Raw genomic sequence first — 18,937 nt, 5'->3', positions numbered from 1 at the left:
AGCCAGGACTAAAGCCATCGAAAACTTGAAGTTTCAATGAGCAAAACAGCTGTAATTTTGATGTGAAAAGTCAGTTTTCCGCTACTGACATTTTTAAAAGTCTAAATAAAAATACTTTCCAAGCACAATCATGAAGAATTTGAGGAATAGAAAATATTAATGTAGCTCGAGCGAAGCGAGTGCAAAAGCTTTTGAAAAAAATGAGAATTTTGCGGACAGATTTTGGTGATTTTGTCGGCAAATTAATAATTTTGCTACCAAATTGACGTTTTTTTTTCAATTTTTCAAATTTTTTCCTATTTGGCGACAGATTTCTAGTGTGTCGCAATCTGCTATGTTCCACTTTGCGACATATGCGACAGTGCTAATGCCGGCACTGGAGGTGGTTACAGGCTGTTCTGGATCCTTTGGGTATATTTTGGGAACTTCAGATTTTCTAAAAAGTAGTCTAGAAACTGTCCAAATTAACTTGAGCGTATTTTTTTTTCAATATACTTACAGGGTATCTAACAGGTATTGAAAGTAGTGAAAAAGTGGTGATTTTAAAAATTGGTAGTGAGAGAGTAGTGAATTGAGTCAAAAAGGTATTGAAATAATGAACAAATACAAACGTGCAACAAAAGTCTGAAACCTTCAAATTATTGAAAAAATAAAATTGATCAAAATTAAGAAATTTGTACAAAATTTTCTTTCAATTTCAATTTTTTTTGAAAATCTTCCACTGAAAAAATTGATTTTGTTAATTTTGTTTGTATGTATGATGGAGGGGGGGGGTTGAATTGAGAGCTTTCTAAAAATTTGGTCGAAGATAGGTTGTGAAAGAAGTACCTAACTATAATGAAAAAGTGATGTTGAATCTGTTAGATACTCCCCTCTGGTGGTGATGACACTGGTACAGAGTACTTATGAATTCCCGGTATCTACGTATCTCATCTTGCACGTGAATCACCATCAAGAATTTTTTTCCAAGTTGTTACTGCACTTGTCCCTTCCCCCACGCTCACTCAACGAAACTGCGAATTTTCTTCGCAACGAATTGATTAAAGAATTTATATAACGCGACTTATTTAAGTAGTAACTAGGTATACACGAATAATTTGTCATTAGAAACATCGACTACATAAATAATCAGGTATGTTTTAATGTTATATAATAATCGGGAAAGTCCAAAATCTATTGATGTTTGGCTCGTTCTATACAAAATATATCGATGTGATAGTTGAATACTATGAAAATGCATGTGTGACGATATCGATGTTTGACTCATTCTAATAAGTATGCGAATCGCGAAAAGAAAACCGCAGGCTGCATGTGAGCACGAGGTGCGAGTTTCAAGTTTTAAATAAATTAGGTAGGTACCTTACCTACGTCGTTCCATAAGTTCATAGTTTTAGTGTAGTCGACTCTGTATCATACTTTGTTATTAAATGTACCGTTTAAGTGAATTAATATAAAGTACCTAAGTGCGTGTGTAATGTTGATGTTATCTGGACTGAAGAACAATTCGTCAAAGTTTTCAATCAAGACTTATCCTTCGACCATATATTTTTGAATTCGATCGGATTCATATAGATTGATACAACGTGGTGAGTTCATTACCTATCAGATTCAATTTCGATATCTAGAGATGTACTTAGCAAACAAATAACAGTGTTTTTGGAGGCTATGGAGAGTAGAATTTTCCACTCAACAAGCTGTGAAATTTGACTTTCAGGTTGGCAAAATTGAAGATTTTGAACAGGCCTAGTTTGGTTTCATTTTGAAACCATTTGTCGCCGTACGATCAATTTTTTTTATCAAAAAGGGGATATGCATTTTTTAAAATTCAATCTCTCTAGTGAGAGGTCGAGGGAGGTACCTACTAGTCGTAGACCAACTAAGTACTTCGAAAAGGTTCGTGATTTTAATAATAAAACAAGGGATCAGCGGGTCCGCTGATCCAAGATATAGTTTTTGCGATTGCGTTTTGTGTTTCTTTTCATGAGAAATCGTAATTTATTCAAAACAGGTAGTGAGTAAAAGTGATTTTCGACGAATTTTGAGGTGTATTGTGAATTGTCCGAGCGAAACGAGGGAAATAAACCTCAAAATTCGTCGAAAATCACTTTTACTCCCTGGTTGAATATATTCAAATGTAGGTATTATAATATGTACATCATGAGAAGGGAATTTTTTGTTTTCAACTTCGCCGTTTTGTATCATTGTCATTTGGCCAGTTTGGCAATCGGCATATATGTAAAAAGAGGGACCTTTACAAATTGCTAAAATTTAATAAAAGAAATAAGAAATAACTTTGACGACAATTCTGTGTTTCAACTTTCATTGTGTTATTTCATTTAAACTACACAAAAATATGAAAATGTAATTTATTTCAGTTTATAAATTCAGTCTCGCAATCGGTTTCTACGAATACTAATCGTTGATTGGTTGTATAGAAACGCTATTCTCTGATTGGTTATATTTTCAAATACTGTACGCTAATTGGTTATTGGCTTTCGGTAAGAAGTTTAAAATTCACGATTTTCATGTGTTTGAAGAACTGACAAAAAGTGAAAACAATATAGTTTTTCGCGACCAGCGCAAAAACTATAAAAAACAACGAGAACCGAAGTTGTAAAGCGAATAAAATTTCTAATCATTTAGTAGCCTAGTCGTATAGTAGGGTAAAAGCAGGTAATATGGGGTTGCTAGTAATATGGGCTACCCGCTTTTTTTCGCATTCTATGGGTGCTATCCAACAGGAAAAAATTTTAAGGAATGTTTTCAAATGATTCTAAGATGATCTGACCACACCCGGAGGCGATTGGTCACGTGTACTCTTTTTTATTCGTCGGTCGTGACTTTTTCATGCAACCCCAAGAGACATACGTCAATTTTTTGAACATTTTCGCGAAAAATATGTATTTTTTTGAAATTTTAAGTAGAGTGTCGGAATGAGCCATGATTTATGATTTTACTATCTAAGTATTTCATACTTTACTTTTTCAGTGAGTTGTTTTTCTCAATTGAAAATAAAATAAAACATTTTCGGCATTAAAATTTTCACATGCTGGTAATATGGGATACCTCATTTTTTCGCAGATTTTTGACATATTCTGAACCAAAAATGCCTAAAAAATAACCAAAAGACTGACTGACGTGTGTAAAAATGATGAATAAAAATCATTTTTCCTGTTTGTTTTATTCGCTTATTTTCATTTTTACAAATACTTCATGTTATCTGCCATTTTATGGTAAATTTTCAACAATTTTTGCGAAAAATCAAAAAATTAAGGGAAACCATGGTTTGTGCGTGACATAAATGTAAAAACTGAAAAAATTTTTTTTTGGCTTTTTAAAAGTCATTTTATTGTACTTAGTTTTTATTATACGAGTATTACCTGCAACTTTTTGAAATGTTTGATTTTGAACTTTTTTTTCAAACAATGATTGAAGATAGTAAAAATGATTTTTCCAGGCCACAGGTTCTACTCTTGACTCGCTGTTTTCTAATTCAAATTTTTTGTATCTATTGAATTTTATTACTTTTTCAGTTTTTTCTATATCTATACAGTATGACACAAAAGTGGTGCCCGGTGGCTTTTATTTCCAAGCGGAAAGAGCTACAGAGATGAACGAAGCGGCGTTGAGTAGGGAAAAATAAGGGCTTTCAAAAGCGACCTCGAAAATTTCAGGCCCATGCACAGGGTGTCCACAAATTGAAAAACCGGTTTGGTCAAAAAATTCAAACTGGTTTTACTGGCGCAATGTATTCTACACACTAAAGCGACAAAAACGTGACATGAATTTTTTTGAAACAGGTTCATTAATTTGCAACCAGTTGACAAAAAATACCCACAAATTGTAGATAGAGAAAAAAGCTTGAAACAAAAGTTGTTCAGCCTGAAAAATTGAACCATTTTCGCTGATCGAATTTTGAAACTGGTTCATTAATTTGCAACTAGTTATCAAAAATTACCTAAAAATTGAAGATTGAGAAAAAAACCTTGTAACAAAAATTGTGGGGCATGAAAAATTACACAATTCTGTTCAATCACATTTTGAAACCGGTTCATTGGTTTACATTTAGCAAGCAGTTTTTGACAATCCCCTAAAAATTGAAGATAGAGAAAAAAGCTTGAGACAAAAGTTGTAAGGCGTGAAAAATTGAACCATTTTTGCTGATCGGATTTTGAAAATGGCTAAGTAATTTGCAACCAGGTAACTTTTGATGGTTTGCTGCGATTTAATGAACCGGTTTCAAAATGTGATTTAACAGAATTGTGTAATTTTTCATGCCCTACAATTTTTGTTTCAAGTTTTTTATCTATCCTCAATTTTTAGGTGATTGTCAAAACCTGGTTGCTGAATGCGAATCAATGAACCAATTTCAGGATGTGATTGCAAATAATTGTGTTATTTATCACCCTCTACAACGTTTGTTTCAAGCTTTTATCTCGATATCCAATTTTTAAGTAATTTTTGATAACTGGTTGCAAATTAATGAACCGGTTTCAAAATCCGATCAACAAAAATGGTTCAATTTTTTAGGCTGTACAACTTTTGTTTCAAGCTTTTTTCTCTATCTACAAATTTGTGGGTATTTTTTGTCAACTGGTTGCAAATTAATGAACCGGTTTCAAAAAATTCATATCATGTTTTTGTCATATCGCCTTAGTGTGTAGAATACATTGCGCCAGTAAAAACCAGTTTGAATTGTTTGACCAAACCGGTTTTTCAATTTGTGGATACCCTGTGCGTGGACCTGAAATTTTCAAGGTCGCTTTTGAAAGCTTTTATTTTTCCCTACTCAACACTGCTTCATTCATCTCTCTAGCTCTTTTCACTCAGAAATAAAAGCCACCGGGCATTACTTTTGTGTCATACTGTATATCTAATCTATAATATTACAGTTGATGTTTTAGAATAGCACTACTCCGCAAACCTTCAATATTTGGCTTGCAACGTCACTGCTGACACAGTTTCACAATGCATATCGGGAATCTATCGTATATTTACGACGATGTACTCAAGTACTTACCTAAATTATTATTTGTTTCAGGGGCCCGTTACTTTATCTTGTCCATTTTGATCAAAGCTACATATAAAAAAATAACGCATTTGAATCGTAGGCCTACTATTCGAAACTATTGGTTTTTACGAAGAAGAAATTCTGATGGAGCTCAGGACCGAGGCCTCGGTCCTTTTTGAATTGAAAATATTCAATTCTTTCGAGGTAGATCTTCCAACTTACACACATTTTATTAGACGGACAAAGCTAGATCGCAAAAAAAGCATGCAATAATATACCACCAGCTTTTTAGGCAGTAGTGTGCATTTTTCGATTGTTGGCGAATTTTTGAAAATCAAATTTGGGCCTAAAAATCAAAAATGAGAACAAAATCAAAATTTTGTCATCAAATTGACCTAAAAATCTGAAATTATGTGGATTTTCCCTATTTTCGACTCGCCTTTTTGTTTTAAAAAAGATGCTGGAAGTCGAAATTAGCCAAGTCGGCTAGAAGTGGTTTCACGTCGTTTTTGAGTCTCCAGCGAGTCTTTAAAAATTCCAGTTTTCTAAAACAAAAATTGTAAAATCTATCCACATCCACTTCAGCGCACGTATAATCGTGATTGGGGCTTTTTGATGACCCACTTGACCAATTATGGACCATTTTTCCGAGATCTGTGCGTTCTACTTCGGCAGTTCGAACTTTGGAACCATTTATACATCCTAGTTTTGGCATGCTGTACAAAAATATTGTTCCAAACTCGAACCGAGAATGAGTTTCCGCTTTCGATCTTCGTTTGGAGAAATGTTGTGGAATTTTAAAGTTTCAAAAATCTGCTGACGTCGCAGTATCAGAATCATCCAAACTGATTTGAAACAGTTTTCAAATGATTTCGCGAGTCGAAAACAGGATACTTAGGTATACCTATATCCAGAATTTCAGATCCACTGGTCAATTTGGTAAGTATTTGATTTTTTAAAATCAATTTTGAACCCCAAATTTGATTTTTTTTTAAATACCGAAAATCGAAAAATGCTCTAAAAGTTTTTCTAATGCTATATTTTTGCATCTTTTTTGATCGAGCTGTGTTCGGTTACAAGAAATGTCACGCGAGTTGCGTTAACTTCACAATTGTTGGGTGATTTTCGGTGATCATACAAGAGGTATTTACATTTTCAGAGTGCTACTCCTATTGAATATATCCACAAGTTTCCTGTGAACCATAAATAGATAAAGGAATAAGTACTACCGACTTTTTGGAGGAAAAATCCGCTATTGAAACATGTCAGGAACTTCGCATTCCGCTGGACAATCTACAACAGCCAAAAGGACACTTGATGAAGATACCGAATCAGAAACTGGTGCAGTAAAGAAACAAAAAATGTCTAAAGATTATGCGGCGGCAGGGTTAAAATCAACAACTCACGGTGTCGTTTATCAACTGAAATTGTTGATTCTATTTTTAATACGAGGTTTGCATTTAAAATATGATTTTACTCTTGCAACTGAAATGGTCGCAGCTGAAAAGTTCGACGATATTGTATTCGGTTATACCGATGAAAATGGTAAAGATGTATGTCGTTTTTTGCAAGCAAAGCATAAGCAAGATGAAACTAAAAATAAAATAACCCTTCGTAATTTGCTCACAGAAAAAGATGGTGATTTTAGTATTGAAAAGTACTTTATTTCGTATTGTAAAATCAAAGAAAATCCCGAATTTAAAGATTATAAGTTAAAAGATTTTACCATCTGTACAAATATTAATCTAGACGACAATTTAGCGAACAATTTTAAAGTAATTATAGATCCGGATAAAATTTTACATTTTGGAAATCACAAAGGATTTAAGCGCTATAGAATTAATCGAAATGAATTTCCTGAAGTAGAAAAAATTGTGCCAATGTTACGTCGGACGTCAAAACATCATAAACTCGCATACATGCTTGCTAATCATGTGTTTAAAGGCGAATGTTTGGAATTGAGAGATTTATTCAAAGCCTACCATGTTGTACTCGGAGAAAACGTGATTAGGCGTGTTGTTGGAAATAATGATGTTGAAGTAGTCAAATTTCGTAGTGAGTTCATAAATGGATTGCCGGAGTTGAACAAGTTCAGAGAAAGTTTTTATGAGGAATATCAGCGTGTCTCAAAGACAAAAATCAAGGAAAACGAGTTTTGGAAGAAGATGGAAGAGGAAAATTTGATTATATCTCCGATTTTAAAAGAAAAAATTGAATTACATTCCAATTCTCCGCTTACTGATCCAGAAGCTTTAGCTGAAAGTATTGCAAAAGCAATAAAAAAGGCTAATACAAATACTGTCAGAATATTACATAGGGAACTAGAGAATCAGGATGGTATTATAAAAGATATTGATAGATTAGCAGGATATGTTTTTGTAAAAAAGAAAGACGAGAATGAAGAATTATTCTATTTCAACTCAAAATTTCTTGTTGAGAGTGAAAAATTGCCTGATCATTTGAAACAGTTCCGTACTGAATTCATAAAAAAACTTGGAGATAAACGAATAGAATTTTCCAAAATAAAACAATATAAATTTCATATAGCCAACTTTGAAACTTATGAAGAGGAGGAGTTTAATAAGAAACTTTCTTTACCTGATGATGATATAGATGGATTTTTTGAGAGTTTCGTTTTATCAGTCAACCAGCCCAATGAAGAAAAGCTAGGTGATATTATCCAAAAAGAAATAAGCAAAGGCAAATTAATGGGCAACGGCAAAGATTTCAAATTAATTGATACTGAACTCATGGCTAGTAAGCTTCAGGAAGATATGCTGCATTGGATGAAACAGAAAAAGGGTAGTTTTTTAACAAATGAAGAAGGTAATGAACTTTTTGTAAAAATTCACCATAAAGTCTCTAAGTTGGTATTGATTGGTCCTACCTTAGTTTATCGTGCTAAGATGGAGGAGTTTGGAATATCATTTCGTAAGGATTTTATTGTCCTGCAAAACTTCTTAAATTCAGAAAAACAAATTTTCAACTTGATTAGCTCTTGTGATGACACAATTTTTAGTTCAATTAAAGTACTCCAAACATTGAAAACCCTGAATAGCTATCAAAAGGAGGATAGTTATATTTATATGCGTTTGGATTCTCTTTTGCATATTTGGAAACATGTAATGGAAGCTTTCAGAACAGGAGCATCTAATTTATTAGCAATTGAATGCAAAGCCAAGAAAAAGGGGGCAAAATGGTACAAATTATACAAATCATTATCTGCTTTATTAAAAAATGAAAATGATAAAAAGGTCATTCTCATAACTTTGAAGGATGATAAGTTTGCTAAAATATTTAAAACAGATTTTTCCCAGGTAAGGCCTAATCGTTACAAAGAAATTGAAGATAGAAAGACCCATCTAACTGATCTTACTGAAGAGTCTCAAAAAAACATTTTAAAAAAAGGAAAAGTTTTTTTTCTTGGTAAAGAAGTAAGTTTAAATGCAGTCGTAGATGCGGAGTCAAAATATCTATTGTCAGAAGAAGTGGTATCTATGCTTATTAAAAATGATGAATTAAAGATAGGTAAACCACTCATTGACCATACACATACTGAGGTTGAGGATTACTTCATTGACCGTATGCTTATTCGTTGTGTAGTGGTTAGATCAGATTTCATTATAGAAGAAAATTTTTTGGTAATTGATGAGGAAAATCCAGATAGACCTTTTGAATCGTGTGATTATGTAAAGAGAGAGATTGGATCTAAACATGGGTCATATACAGATATAATATTAATTTCTGATTCACGGTATGAATTTAAAAAACTGCATGAGGGATACAGAAAACAATATAATATACATTGGTTGAAAAAAGAAAAAGGAGTGAACGATAGGTACATCTACAGATGGCAACAATCTTGTGGTGATCTAACAAAATTATGTACATTTATAGATACATCTGAACGGAGTGTTGTAAAATATAAACTAAACAAAATTACAGATGTATATGATAAAGTGGTTCTTGTTGCTGCAGAGCCAGGGATGGGAAAATCAGTTTTGCTATCTCGTTTGTCACTGGACACCCAGAATACTACACTATCTCCTCTGTGGATAGTTAGAAGTAACTTGATAAATCATTCCAGTGAATTCTCAGAGTGGCTGGAAACTAACTCAGGTACTATAGAAATCAGTGTACTGGAAGCTGTGAAATTTCTCTATAAAATGATTTTTGACAAAGATGTATATCTTCCTGGAGATCATGCAGTTGATGGGAAAGTGGAAGATGTGATGAGCTTATGTCTTACACAGAATAATGATTTTGAAATTGCTGCTGGAAGCAATATTATTAAAAATATGACAGGATCATCATTACTGGAAATTAAGCTTTTTGTCCATTTTTTCAATAAGGGTAAAGTAGTATTACTATTTGATGGATTTGATGAGATCAGTCCACATTATAATGATCTTGTTGTGAAGTTACTGAAAGTTTTAAAAGATACCAAAGTTAAAAGTTTATGGTTGACTACGCGTCCTTATAACATTCTACGCAAGCCTGAAAATCAGTTTAGTACGTTTGCTTACAGACTGCAACCATTTCTTAAAGAAGATCAGACCAATTTTTTGAAGAAATATTGGAAGAAAAACCTGAAAATTGCAGAATTTGATGGAGAGAAAGTTGATATTTTTATTGATGAGTTAGTGAATCAATTTTCCAAAACTACAAATGATCCAGATAGAAAATTTACAAGTATACCTTTGCAGATTCGCATGCTTGCTGATACGCTGTCTATTAAGTTTAAAAAAAGTCCAGAACCTTTTTGGGAAAATGAAGGTGCACTAGCTAATAAGCTAGATTTAGTCACTCTTTATGAGATATTTCTTGAAAACAAGCTTGATATTGAGTTAAAAAAAATAATATCTAACGAACGTGATAGAAAAAAGTCTGGCGCATTAATTTATGAAATGAATAGGCATTTGGAATTTAGGATAAGTCATGAAATATTGGCCGTGTGTTCGATATTCAAAGTAGATCAGTGTAAGAAATTGCTATCTACAAGAGAACTGGAAAAAATAGAGAAATTGAAAAGACTCATAAGCGAAGCAGGAAAAAAAACAGGAGTCATCATTAATATTGTTGATGATAAACCAGAATTTATTCATCGTACTTTTGCTGAATATTTCACTGCACAATTTATTTGGAAAAAATTCATTTCCACGTATGGACTGATAGAATTTGAGGAAAAAATTGTTAATTATATTGTTGTTGAGATGTTAATCAAAGATGGTGCAATACAAGTTTCAAAATTTTTGGTATTGATTGCTGAAAAGTATTTCTACAGCAGCATTGATCTTTCCAAATTGGAAAATAAAATTAAAATTTTGTTAATGGAACTTACTAATCAAATTATAGATTATGGAGATAAGGAAGCTAATTTTCACTCCATCAAGTTGTTACTAGGGATCATTGAGTTTTTCTTTCAGAAGCAAGGAGAAGAAAATTGTATAAAAATAGAAAGAAATTTCCGCTTTAGAAGTCCATTAATCTGGGGAAATGGTCCAAAAATCCAGATGAATAATGAACAAATGAGGGAAACGGAGAAATATTTTCAATTCGGGAGGAATTATTTAGAAATCAGAAAGGTTCGTTCAGAAATTATGAAGAATAATTTAAAAATCAGCAATAATCCATCACTAAACTTATTATGTGTATGTGCTGAAATGGGATACACAAAACTTGCAGAAGTTTTGGAGGGTCTAAACACTGAATTAGTGAAACAACATCTTAGTCAGAGAAAATGGTCGCATTCTCCTTTATGGTTAGCAGCTGAAAATGGCCATCTTGCTATCATAACATTTCTAGTTAGAAGGTTTTCTTATAATCCTGAGTGGATGGACAAAGATGGAAAAATTTTAATTGAGCATGCATGTAGAGAATCTACATTCAACGTTCTGAAGTCTTGTTTAGAACTAGATATTATTGATGTCAGGCCTTTCAATGATCACAAGGGTGTTAGAAAATTACCACTATATGAAGTCCTTACAAAAGGAGCACCAGAAGTGATTAAATTGTTGATAGAAAAAACCAATGATGGTATTGTGAATAAATTTATTCATCACAAATTTAAAGATGCACTGGCTAATAAGCTGGATTTAGTCACCCTTTATGAAAAATTTCTTGAAAACGAGCTTGATATTGAGTTGGAGAACCTAATCTCTAGTGAACATGATAGAAAAAAACCTAGTGCATTAATTGATCAAGAAAGTAAGCGTTCAGAATTTAGGAGAAGTCATGAAATATTGGCTGTGTGTTCAATATTCAAAGTAGATCAGTGTAAAAACGTGCTATCTACAGAAGAACTGGAAAAAGTAAAGGAATTAAAAAAACGCATTAGCAAAGCAAAGACAAAAACCGGAGTCATTAGTAAAATTATCGATGGTAAACCAGAATTTATTCATCCTACTTTTGCCCAATACCTTGCTGCGCAATTTATTTGGAAAAAATTTAATTCTATTCAAGCAAAAAGTTTTCAGAAAAAAGTTGTTCAGGATATTGTTATCAAGATGTTGATCGAGGATGGTGTGATACAAGTTTCCAGGTTTTTGGCATTGATTGCTAAAAAGTATTTCAATAGTAGCATTAATCTTTCCACATGGGAAAATAAGATAGAAATTTTGTTATTGGAACTTACTAATCAAATTGACAATTACGGTGCAACAAAGGATGATCATTTTCAGTCCATCAAGATATTACTAGGGATTATTGAGTTTTTCTTACAGAAGCAAGAAAAAGGAAATCTTTCAAAGATCATTGAGAATCAATCACCAGAATTATTATGCTTATGTGCGGAAATGGGATATACAAAACTTGCAAGTGCATTGACGAGTCTAAACACTGAATTGCTGAAACAAGATCTTAGTAAAATGGAATGGCTCCATTGTCCTTTATGGATAGCCGCTGAAAATGGCCATCTTGATATCATGAGATTTCTAGTTGTAAGGTTCTCTTATGATGCTGAGTGGCAAGATGTAAACGGGCAGGATTTAATTCAGAGCATATGTCGAAATGCTGCATTCGACATTCTGAAATCTTGTTTAGAATTGAATATTGTTGATGGCGAGCCTTACGAGGATCCGGTCGAAGGTGTTGAAAAATTACCAATATATGAAGCCATTGCGAGAAAAGCCTCAGTGGAAGTGATCAAATTGTTGATAGAAAAAACTGATGCTGGTATTGTGAATGTATTTCTCCATCATGAATTCAAAATACCAGTGAGCAACCTTATGCTTAGAGAATTGTTTATTTCTTATGATAAGCCTGCAGAAATAATTGAGCTTGCTTTTAAAAAAGGCATTGATTTCTCCTTTTGTTTGAATGATGTTCTTGACAAATTTAAGATTGCAAACATTTGTAATCCGTTAATGTTAGTGAATATTCCCCCCTTTGATCGTAGAAACTTTATTGATCGTTGTTCTTCATATAGCAGTAGGTATAATTACTTATGCAATTTGTTCCCAATTATTGAACAGCTTTTGAAAGCTGGTATAGGATATAGTTACATAGATGCGAGACGTAGACGCAATGAACCTCCATCAGGTTCAACTTACCGCATTGTTAAGCGACTAAATGACATGCATAAACTTTTAAATGAAATTTACAACTTACATAGAGTGAGTGATAAAGAAAATAATGACCCGAGACAAATATTATTGCGATTGATTTTCAATTATATTAGCTCTCTTGGTTTTAAAGCTATGGAAATCACAATAAACCCAAAGGAACTACGTATATTGCCTCACTATCAAGAGGAATGTGAACACAAACATCGTATACCTCAGTTGATTTCCTGCATTACGAATTATTCTACATATATTAAACATCTTGAAAGCAATTATGAAACAGATAATACACAGAATCATAGGATATGTGTATGGCCTGTTCCAGAAAAAGGAACTGTTCTCTGTAATCCACTTGTACATCATTTTCCTATATTCAAAGCTGTTATGATGGAATTGTTTTTCAAGTACTACATTCTAGGAGTAGATGGTGATAGTAACTTGGTGAAATGTGCTGTAGATCAACTAAAAACTCATCCAGTCATATTACTGGGTGAACGTCTAATTCCTGGCAAATTTTCCTCATTCCAGGAATGCATTCATAAGATAAATAATGAAATTGAGATAGTTGAAAAAGTTGATGAAGAAAACATAGGCCGAGAAAAATATCTAAATAAGTTGGTGAAAAATTTGTTGTGCGATGTTTTGTTGATGTATTTTCATCAATGTTATACAATCACCGATGCATTAGATGAAATTTCAGAAAAAGTAATCAAAATTGAAGAAGTATTTAATAAGCTGCTGGAAATGAAAAATAAGTCGAGTAGTGAACATAATAATATGATATTTAATGAAGATCAAATATTAGATATTTTGGGTTTGAAAAATATCGCTTGTGAGCGTGAAGATTTACAAAAATTAGTGTCAGAAATTTCTGATGATACTGCGGGTTTTGATGATTTGGTACACGTTTGGTCTTTGCTGGATCTTATAGGTCAGCGAAATGTACTACCAGTATTAAAACAAATGTTAAAGTTTGCTGATCAATCAAAACGAATTTTCGACATATTTGAGGAGCTTCATGAGGGGTATGAAAACCTCATTTATGCTGTTCAAGATGATGATATAAACAAGGTAACAAGCGTGTTACAAAACGTTGAACAAGATTTTGTGAAGGCAATTATCCATGGTCAAGATGAGCATTATGGCTCACCACTACATTACGCAGCTCTCAAAGGACAAGCAGACACAATAAACATCTTTTTAGACCATGGGACTAATCCTAATCTCAGACTATGTAATAATTTTGAGAAAATAACTCATTTCTCGCAAGCTATGGAAAAAATGAAAAAATACCCTTTTTGGTCAGACGATTTTGTAAATTGGACTCCGTTATACTTCGCAGTGTTGAATGACCACATAGAAGTAGTTCAGAATTTGATAGAGAGGGGTGCTGATGTTAATTATGTTCTTAATCCAGGACAGAGGGGTTATTCAGTATTACATATTTCAGCTTTGTCCTGTGGTAGTTTGAAAATTGCTCAGTTACTTTTGAAAAATGGAGCTCGTTACAATGTCCCAAATAAAAAAGATGAAACTCCTCTAAATCTTGCGACGTGTGGATCTGACGTTGAAAAGCTACTCCGTTCTATCAATGAACTGTTTCAAATTGTTGAGGAGGGTGAAAGAAATGCCGTTAATTCTGTATTCGAGGCGTTAGATTTTGTTTTTGATTCATGGGAAGCTGCCTTGAATGCGAAAAACACAAATGATAAGACACTTTTAGAATTAACTAATAATGATGCACAGAAGGATATTTTCGAGTTGCTTTCAGAAAAATTAAGAATGGTAGAGTCCCGTGGTTTGTAGTTTGTACCCTTTTTGAAACGTGTTGTTATAGTTGGTGAGAAAGAAACATTTGTATGTAGTACAGGGTGCCCAGAAATATCGAGTACCCCTAAAAAAGTTTTCTACTAAAATACTTCGGTTGGTCACAGTGAATGATAATAATGATAGCACATGATTGGTTGTTGGACTGGAGAGATCACATTCCACCAATCATATGCATCTACATATTTCACGTTGCCAACTATAGACAGTTGCCATTGCCAACCTATATGTTTAATGAAAAACTTTCTTAGGGGTACTCGGGTACTTGATATTTCATGGGCACCCTAGCTGTAGGTAGGAGTTACCTATCTTAGTATAGGTATCAGGTAGGTATGTATGTTGTGTACCAAGTCCGAAATTGTACAATTCGGGGTTGGTACAGCCAATTTTGTACCATCTCCAAAGTGTTCAGACCAAGCGTGAATATTACTTTTTCATCGGACTTGGTTTATACCATGCCCGGAAGGTCCAGACAAAGTGTTCGACTTGGTACAATTTGTGTTGTGCAAAGTCCGAAATATAGTTTTATAACGAATGAATTCGAATTTTACATCCCTTTAAAATTTCATAAATATTGAACCAAATAAAAGGAAATTTAATGATGGCTCTAAAATACACCACCAGCAAAATTTACAGGTGCTGAAATTCATTTGTTGATTTTTGGGGAATTTTTAAAGATTCCAATATTACTATGCTTACTTCTTAATAAAAAAAATGAAAAGATCAAATTGAGGTACCTACTCGTACTTACTAACTAAAATGCTGAAATTTGGTTTTCACTCTCTATTTTCAACTTCTCAAGTCGTTTAGTGGTGGTTTTGAACAGGGCTGTATTTACGCACAGGCAACTTGGGCAGCTGCCTAGGGCGGCAAATTTTTGGAGGCAGGAAATTTTGAAGCGTTTTCATCTCGATTTTTGCGATTTTTTTTATTTGTAAATTGTACATAAGTATTTAGCGTAAAATTAAAATTTTAGCATAAACCCTGATTAGCCATCGATCTTTATGACCTTTTCGATCGATTTTTTCAAAACCATTTTGTATCAGTTCAAATCCAAAATTTTTTTAATTTTTTTAAAAATTACTGGAGAAATCAGCTATTAACTCATAAAATTGATAATATGGTACAATCCAAATTTCAGCCTTTCACGACAATTTGATAAAACTTTGACTTAGAAAAATCCATGAAAAAATGAATTCGAATCTAAGTATTTGGTGCATAGTTTTCAAATGAGTAAGGTACGAGAATTTCACGACTCTAGAAGTTGAAAATAGAGAGTAAAAACCAAATTTCAGCATTTTAGTTAGTACCTCAATTTGATCTTTTTATTTTTTTTTCCTTGAGAAGTGAGCATAGCAATATTTGAATCTTTGAAAATGCCCCAAAAATTAAAAAATGAATTTCAGCACCTGAAAATTTTGCTTGTGGTGTATTTTAGAGTCATCATTAAATTGTACCAAGTCGAACACTTTGTCCGGACCCTCCGGGCATGGTACTTGGTACAAACCAAGTCCGATGAAAAAGTAATATTCACGCTTGATTTGAACACTTCGGAGATGGTACAAAATTGGCTGTACCAACCCCGAATTGTACAATTTCGGACTTGGTACACAACATGTACAACTCAAAATGAAAGGTTTGACTTGGGGATAGAGATGACTGATGAGTACTTAACGAGTTGTTTTTTCTCAGTTTTTTTTTCTTTTTTCAAATCGATTTTGAAGTTGTATCCTGATTTATTTTTTCCCCTATTATTATTTTTTAGGTTTATTTGCCAGTTAACTCCTTTAATTATAGTTTTATTTAGTCAATTATTTTTGTTATACATCCTGCGTACTTGAGTGCCATGAGTGTAATGAATTTATCGTTATTTACATAGGTACCTAATTGTATTAGCTGTTTCAATTGTTTCTTAATTGTTAAGCCAATATTCTACCAAAAGAACATGCATTAATTTTCTATCAAACGTTTTAATGCAATTGCCGGAGTACATTTTCCAATAAAACATATGAAGAAAAAAATCCATTGAAAAATTTCAAAGTCTAGTACCTACCTATTTTATCATAAAATTTTTAAAAATCAAGAAATATTCAAAAGCGGCCAATGAGTTTAATGCATTCTGAAAAAAAAAGTTTCCCTTATAAAAATGTAATGTATATAGGTAGGTACGAGTTATTGTTCAAAATTTTTGATGCCAATTTGCTGGGTAGGTACCTATTTTGTAAGCGTTAATCTTTTTACCTATAACTTAAGTTATATAAGTATGTATTTAATCTTTTAAATTAATGTATCTAATATTGTAATATTAAAAACCTACTCGTGCAAGAACATTTTTTTTTTGCATTTATGACTACAAACTTCTTTGTGATATTTTTACGTATGTGATTTGTTGAAATAAAATAAATTCCGGCGAGAATTGTTGCAGTTCGAAACATTGGCGTTCATTTCTTTTCTTCTGTGAATTATAATTTGATAGTTTTTCAAATTTGAAATATTTACGAGAAGGTGAGGACCCGATGTAAGAAATTTTTGAAGTTACAAAAACTGAAAATTTGTTTGCTTTTCTCCCTTTCGCTTTTGCTTCAACGTATTCATTTTTTTAAACGAAACGCTGCTGAAGTCGATCTTTCGAAATTCCGAATCGATTTCCACCATTTTGGAGTCGATCTGATACCTTTAGCTAAAGTTGACTTTTCTCCAGGTAGGTATTTCAAATTGCTCCAGAAAGCGTTGTAGAATCACCTTCAGCAGCTGAAAATTTAATCCTGTCATAAATTCAGCATCCCGAATCGATTAAGGCACGTGGTGACGAGCTGAGAGTGTATTTTTTAACAAGTTTTATTGCAAATTTTAAGCTGAAAAAATTCCAAAAATGTCAATTTTTGCTAAAAATTTCTAAATTACTTCTACGTACTTCCAGAAGTTGATCCTCCGAATCGATTGTCACAAGTTTTGGGCTAATCCGGAGCCTCCCGCAAAAGTTGACTTTTCTTCAGCAATTTCAATTCGCTCCACAAGGCGTTCTAGATAATCAACTTACATGGTTCAAAATTTAATTCCGCCTGAAGTTCGTATTTTATTTGAACAAGTATTTTTTGATAATTAAGTGGAGGAGTCAATGGGACAGCAATTTATTTTCATGAATGAAATCAGTGATGTGCCTTGACGCGTCAAATGGAATCGATTGACATTTTCCATAGTTGACATGTCAATTATGTCGACTATGGCAACTATGTCAAATGAATTGGCCAATCAAAATTCATTTTTTAAAAACTCCAGCCGGCACCAGGCCATGGTTCAATGTATAGAAATAAATTATTGAAATGAAAAAAATGTAAAAATTAAATATTTTTTTGATTGCATGATTTCTTGACTCAAATTTTTAATGAATCTGACGAATTTTCGTTGTTTTCTACTTTTTTTTTTTTTGAATAAATGAAATTCAAATTGAACTATTTTTCAGAAAAGAAAAAATTGAAATGGGGATCAATTTTTGTCAATCATGATCATTTTCATCAACTATTAATCTAGGAAGGATGGAGGAGAGCGTGAGGGGTAAGGTGACTCTCATTTTAAAAGTTTGAATTTTTCCTCTCTCAATTAGTAGTCATAATTTAATTTATTCGAGAATTTTGTTCACAAAAATTCAAATTGAGCACTTCAATTACATTTCGATAGGTACCTATAAAATCTTGGGAAAATAAAAAGGATAGAGAAATTGAGTAGGTGCCTACCTCGAAATTTCATTGTAGTGTCTTTGTTTTGTATTTTGGAGGAGAGTTTTCCCAGAATTTTATTGCTCTCGATTGCTAAATCAGTTCATTTTAGCTCAAAAATAGGCTTTGTTATCCTTAAGCCCTAAGCCTAAAACTTGAAAAATTTTGGGAGGCACCCACTACTTACCTAGGTATTTTTTTTTTTTTACAAAACAATAAATTGCATGCTTTAGTTACCACCCACATTTGGAGTACAGGGTGCCCAGAAATATCGAGCACCCCTAAAAAAGTTTTCTACTAAAATACTTCGGTTGGTCACAGTGAATGATAATAATTTAATAATGATAGCACATGATTGGTTGTTGGACTGGAGAGATAACATTTTACCAATCATATGCATCTATTTCACGTTGCCAACCTATATTTTTAATGAAAAACTTTCTTAGGGGTGCTCGATATTTCTGGGCACCCTGTATATTAGACTTTAAATAGGTGGGGGAGGACAAGTTGAACGTTCGAACATTTTGTTTTTCCGAAGTTTCATAACATCACGTATTGTTGAAGTGGACATTAGGGAATCTAAAGAGAACCCGAAAATACACCTCAAGTGCACATTTCAGCTTCTGAAATTCATTTTTCGATTTTTGGAAAAATTTGAAAAATTCAAGTTTAGCTCATTTTTTATGATAAAAATTAAAATTTGTTCAAATTCCGAGCAGTTCTGGAGCCTCCGGTTGATTCTCAGATTTTCCAGTTCTCGAATAATGCCATGAATAGGGTCAGAACATTTTGGATTTGTACCGGCGCCAACAGATTTTGAA

General features: G+C 32.9%; 1 protein-coding gene across 1 annotated transcript; it reads left to right on the top strand.

The window, feature by feature from the left end:
- Window positions 1-1,331: 1,331 nt before the first annotated feature.
- LOC135836914 (uncharacterized) lies at window positions 1,332-16,834 on the top strand. The gene is made up of 3 exons (XM_065351991.1): window positions 1,332-1,586; window positions 5,042-5,215; window positions 6,171-16,834. The coding sequence occupies exon 3, from the start codon at window positions 6,274-6,276 to the stop codon at window positions 14,377-14,379; it is 8,106 nt and encodes a 2,701-aa protein (XP_065208063.1). The 5' UTR covers window positions 1,332-1,586; window positions 5,042-5,215; window positions 6,171-6,273; the 3' UTR covers window positions 14,380-16,834.
- Window positions 16,835-18,937: the final 2,103 nt, after the last annotated feature.

Source organism: Planococcus citri, chromosome 1 (assembly GCF_950023065.1).
Source record: "Planococcus citri chromosome 1, ihPlaCitr1.1, whole genome shotgun sequence".
In the NCBI taxonomy this organism is placed as follows: domain Eukaryota; kingdom Metazoa; phylum Arthropoda; class Insecta; order Hemiptera; family Pseudococcidae; genus Planococcus; species Planococcus citri.
The sequence above is the reverse complement of the archived record's forward strand: the minus strand, read 5'-3'. Positions and strand labels throughout refer to the sequence as shown.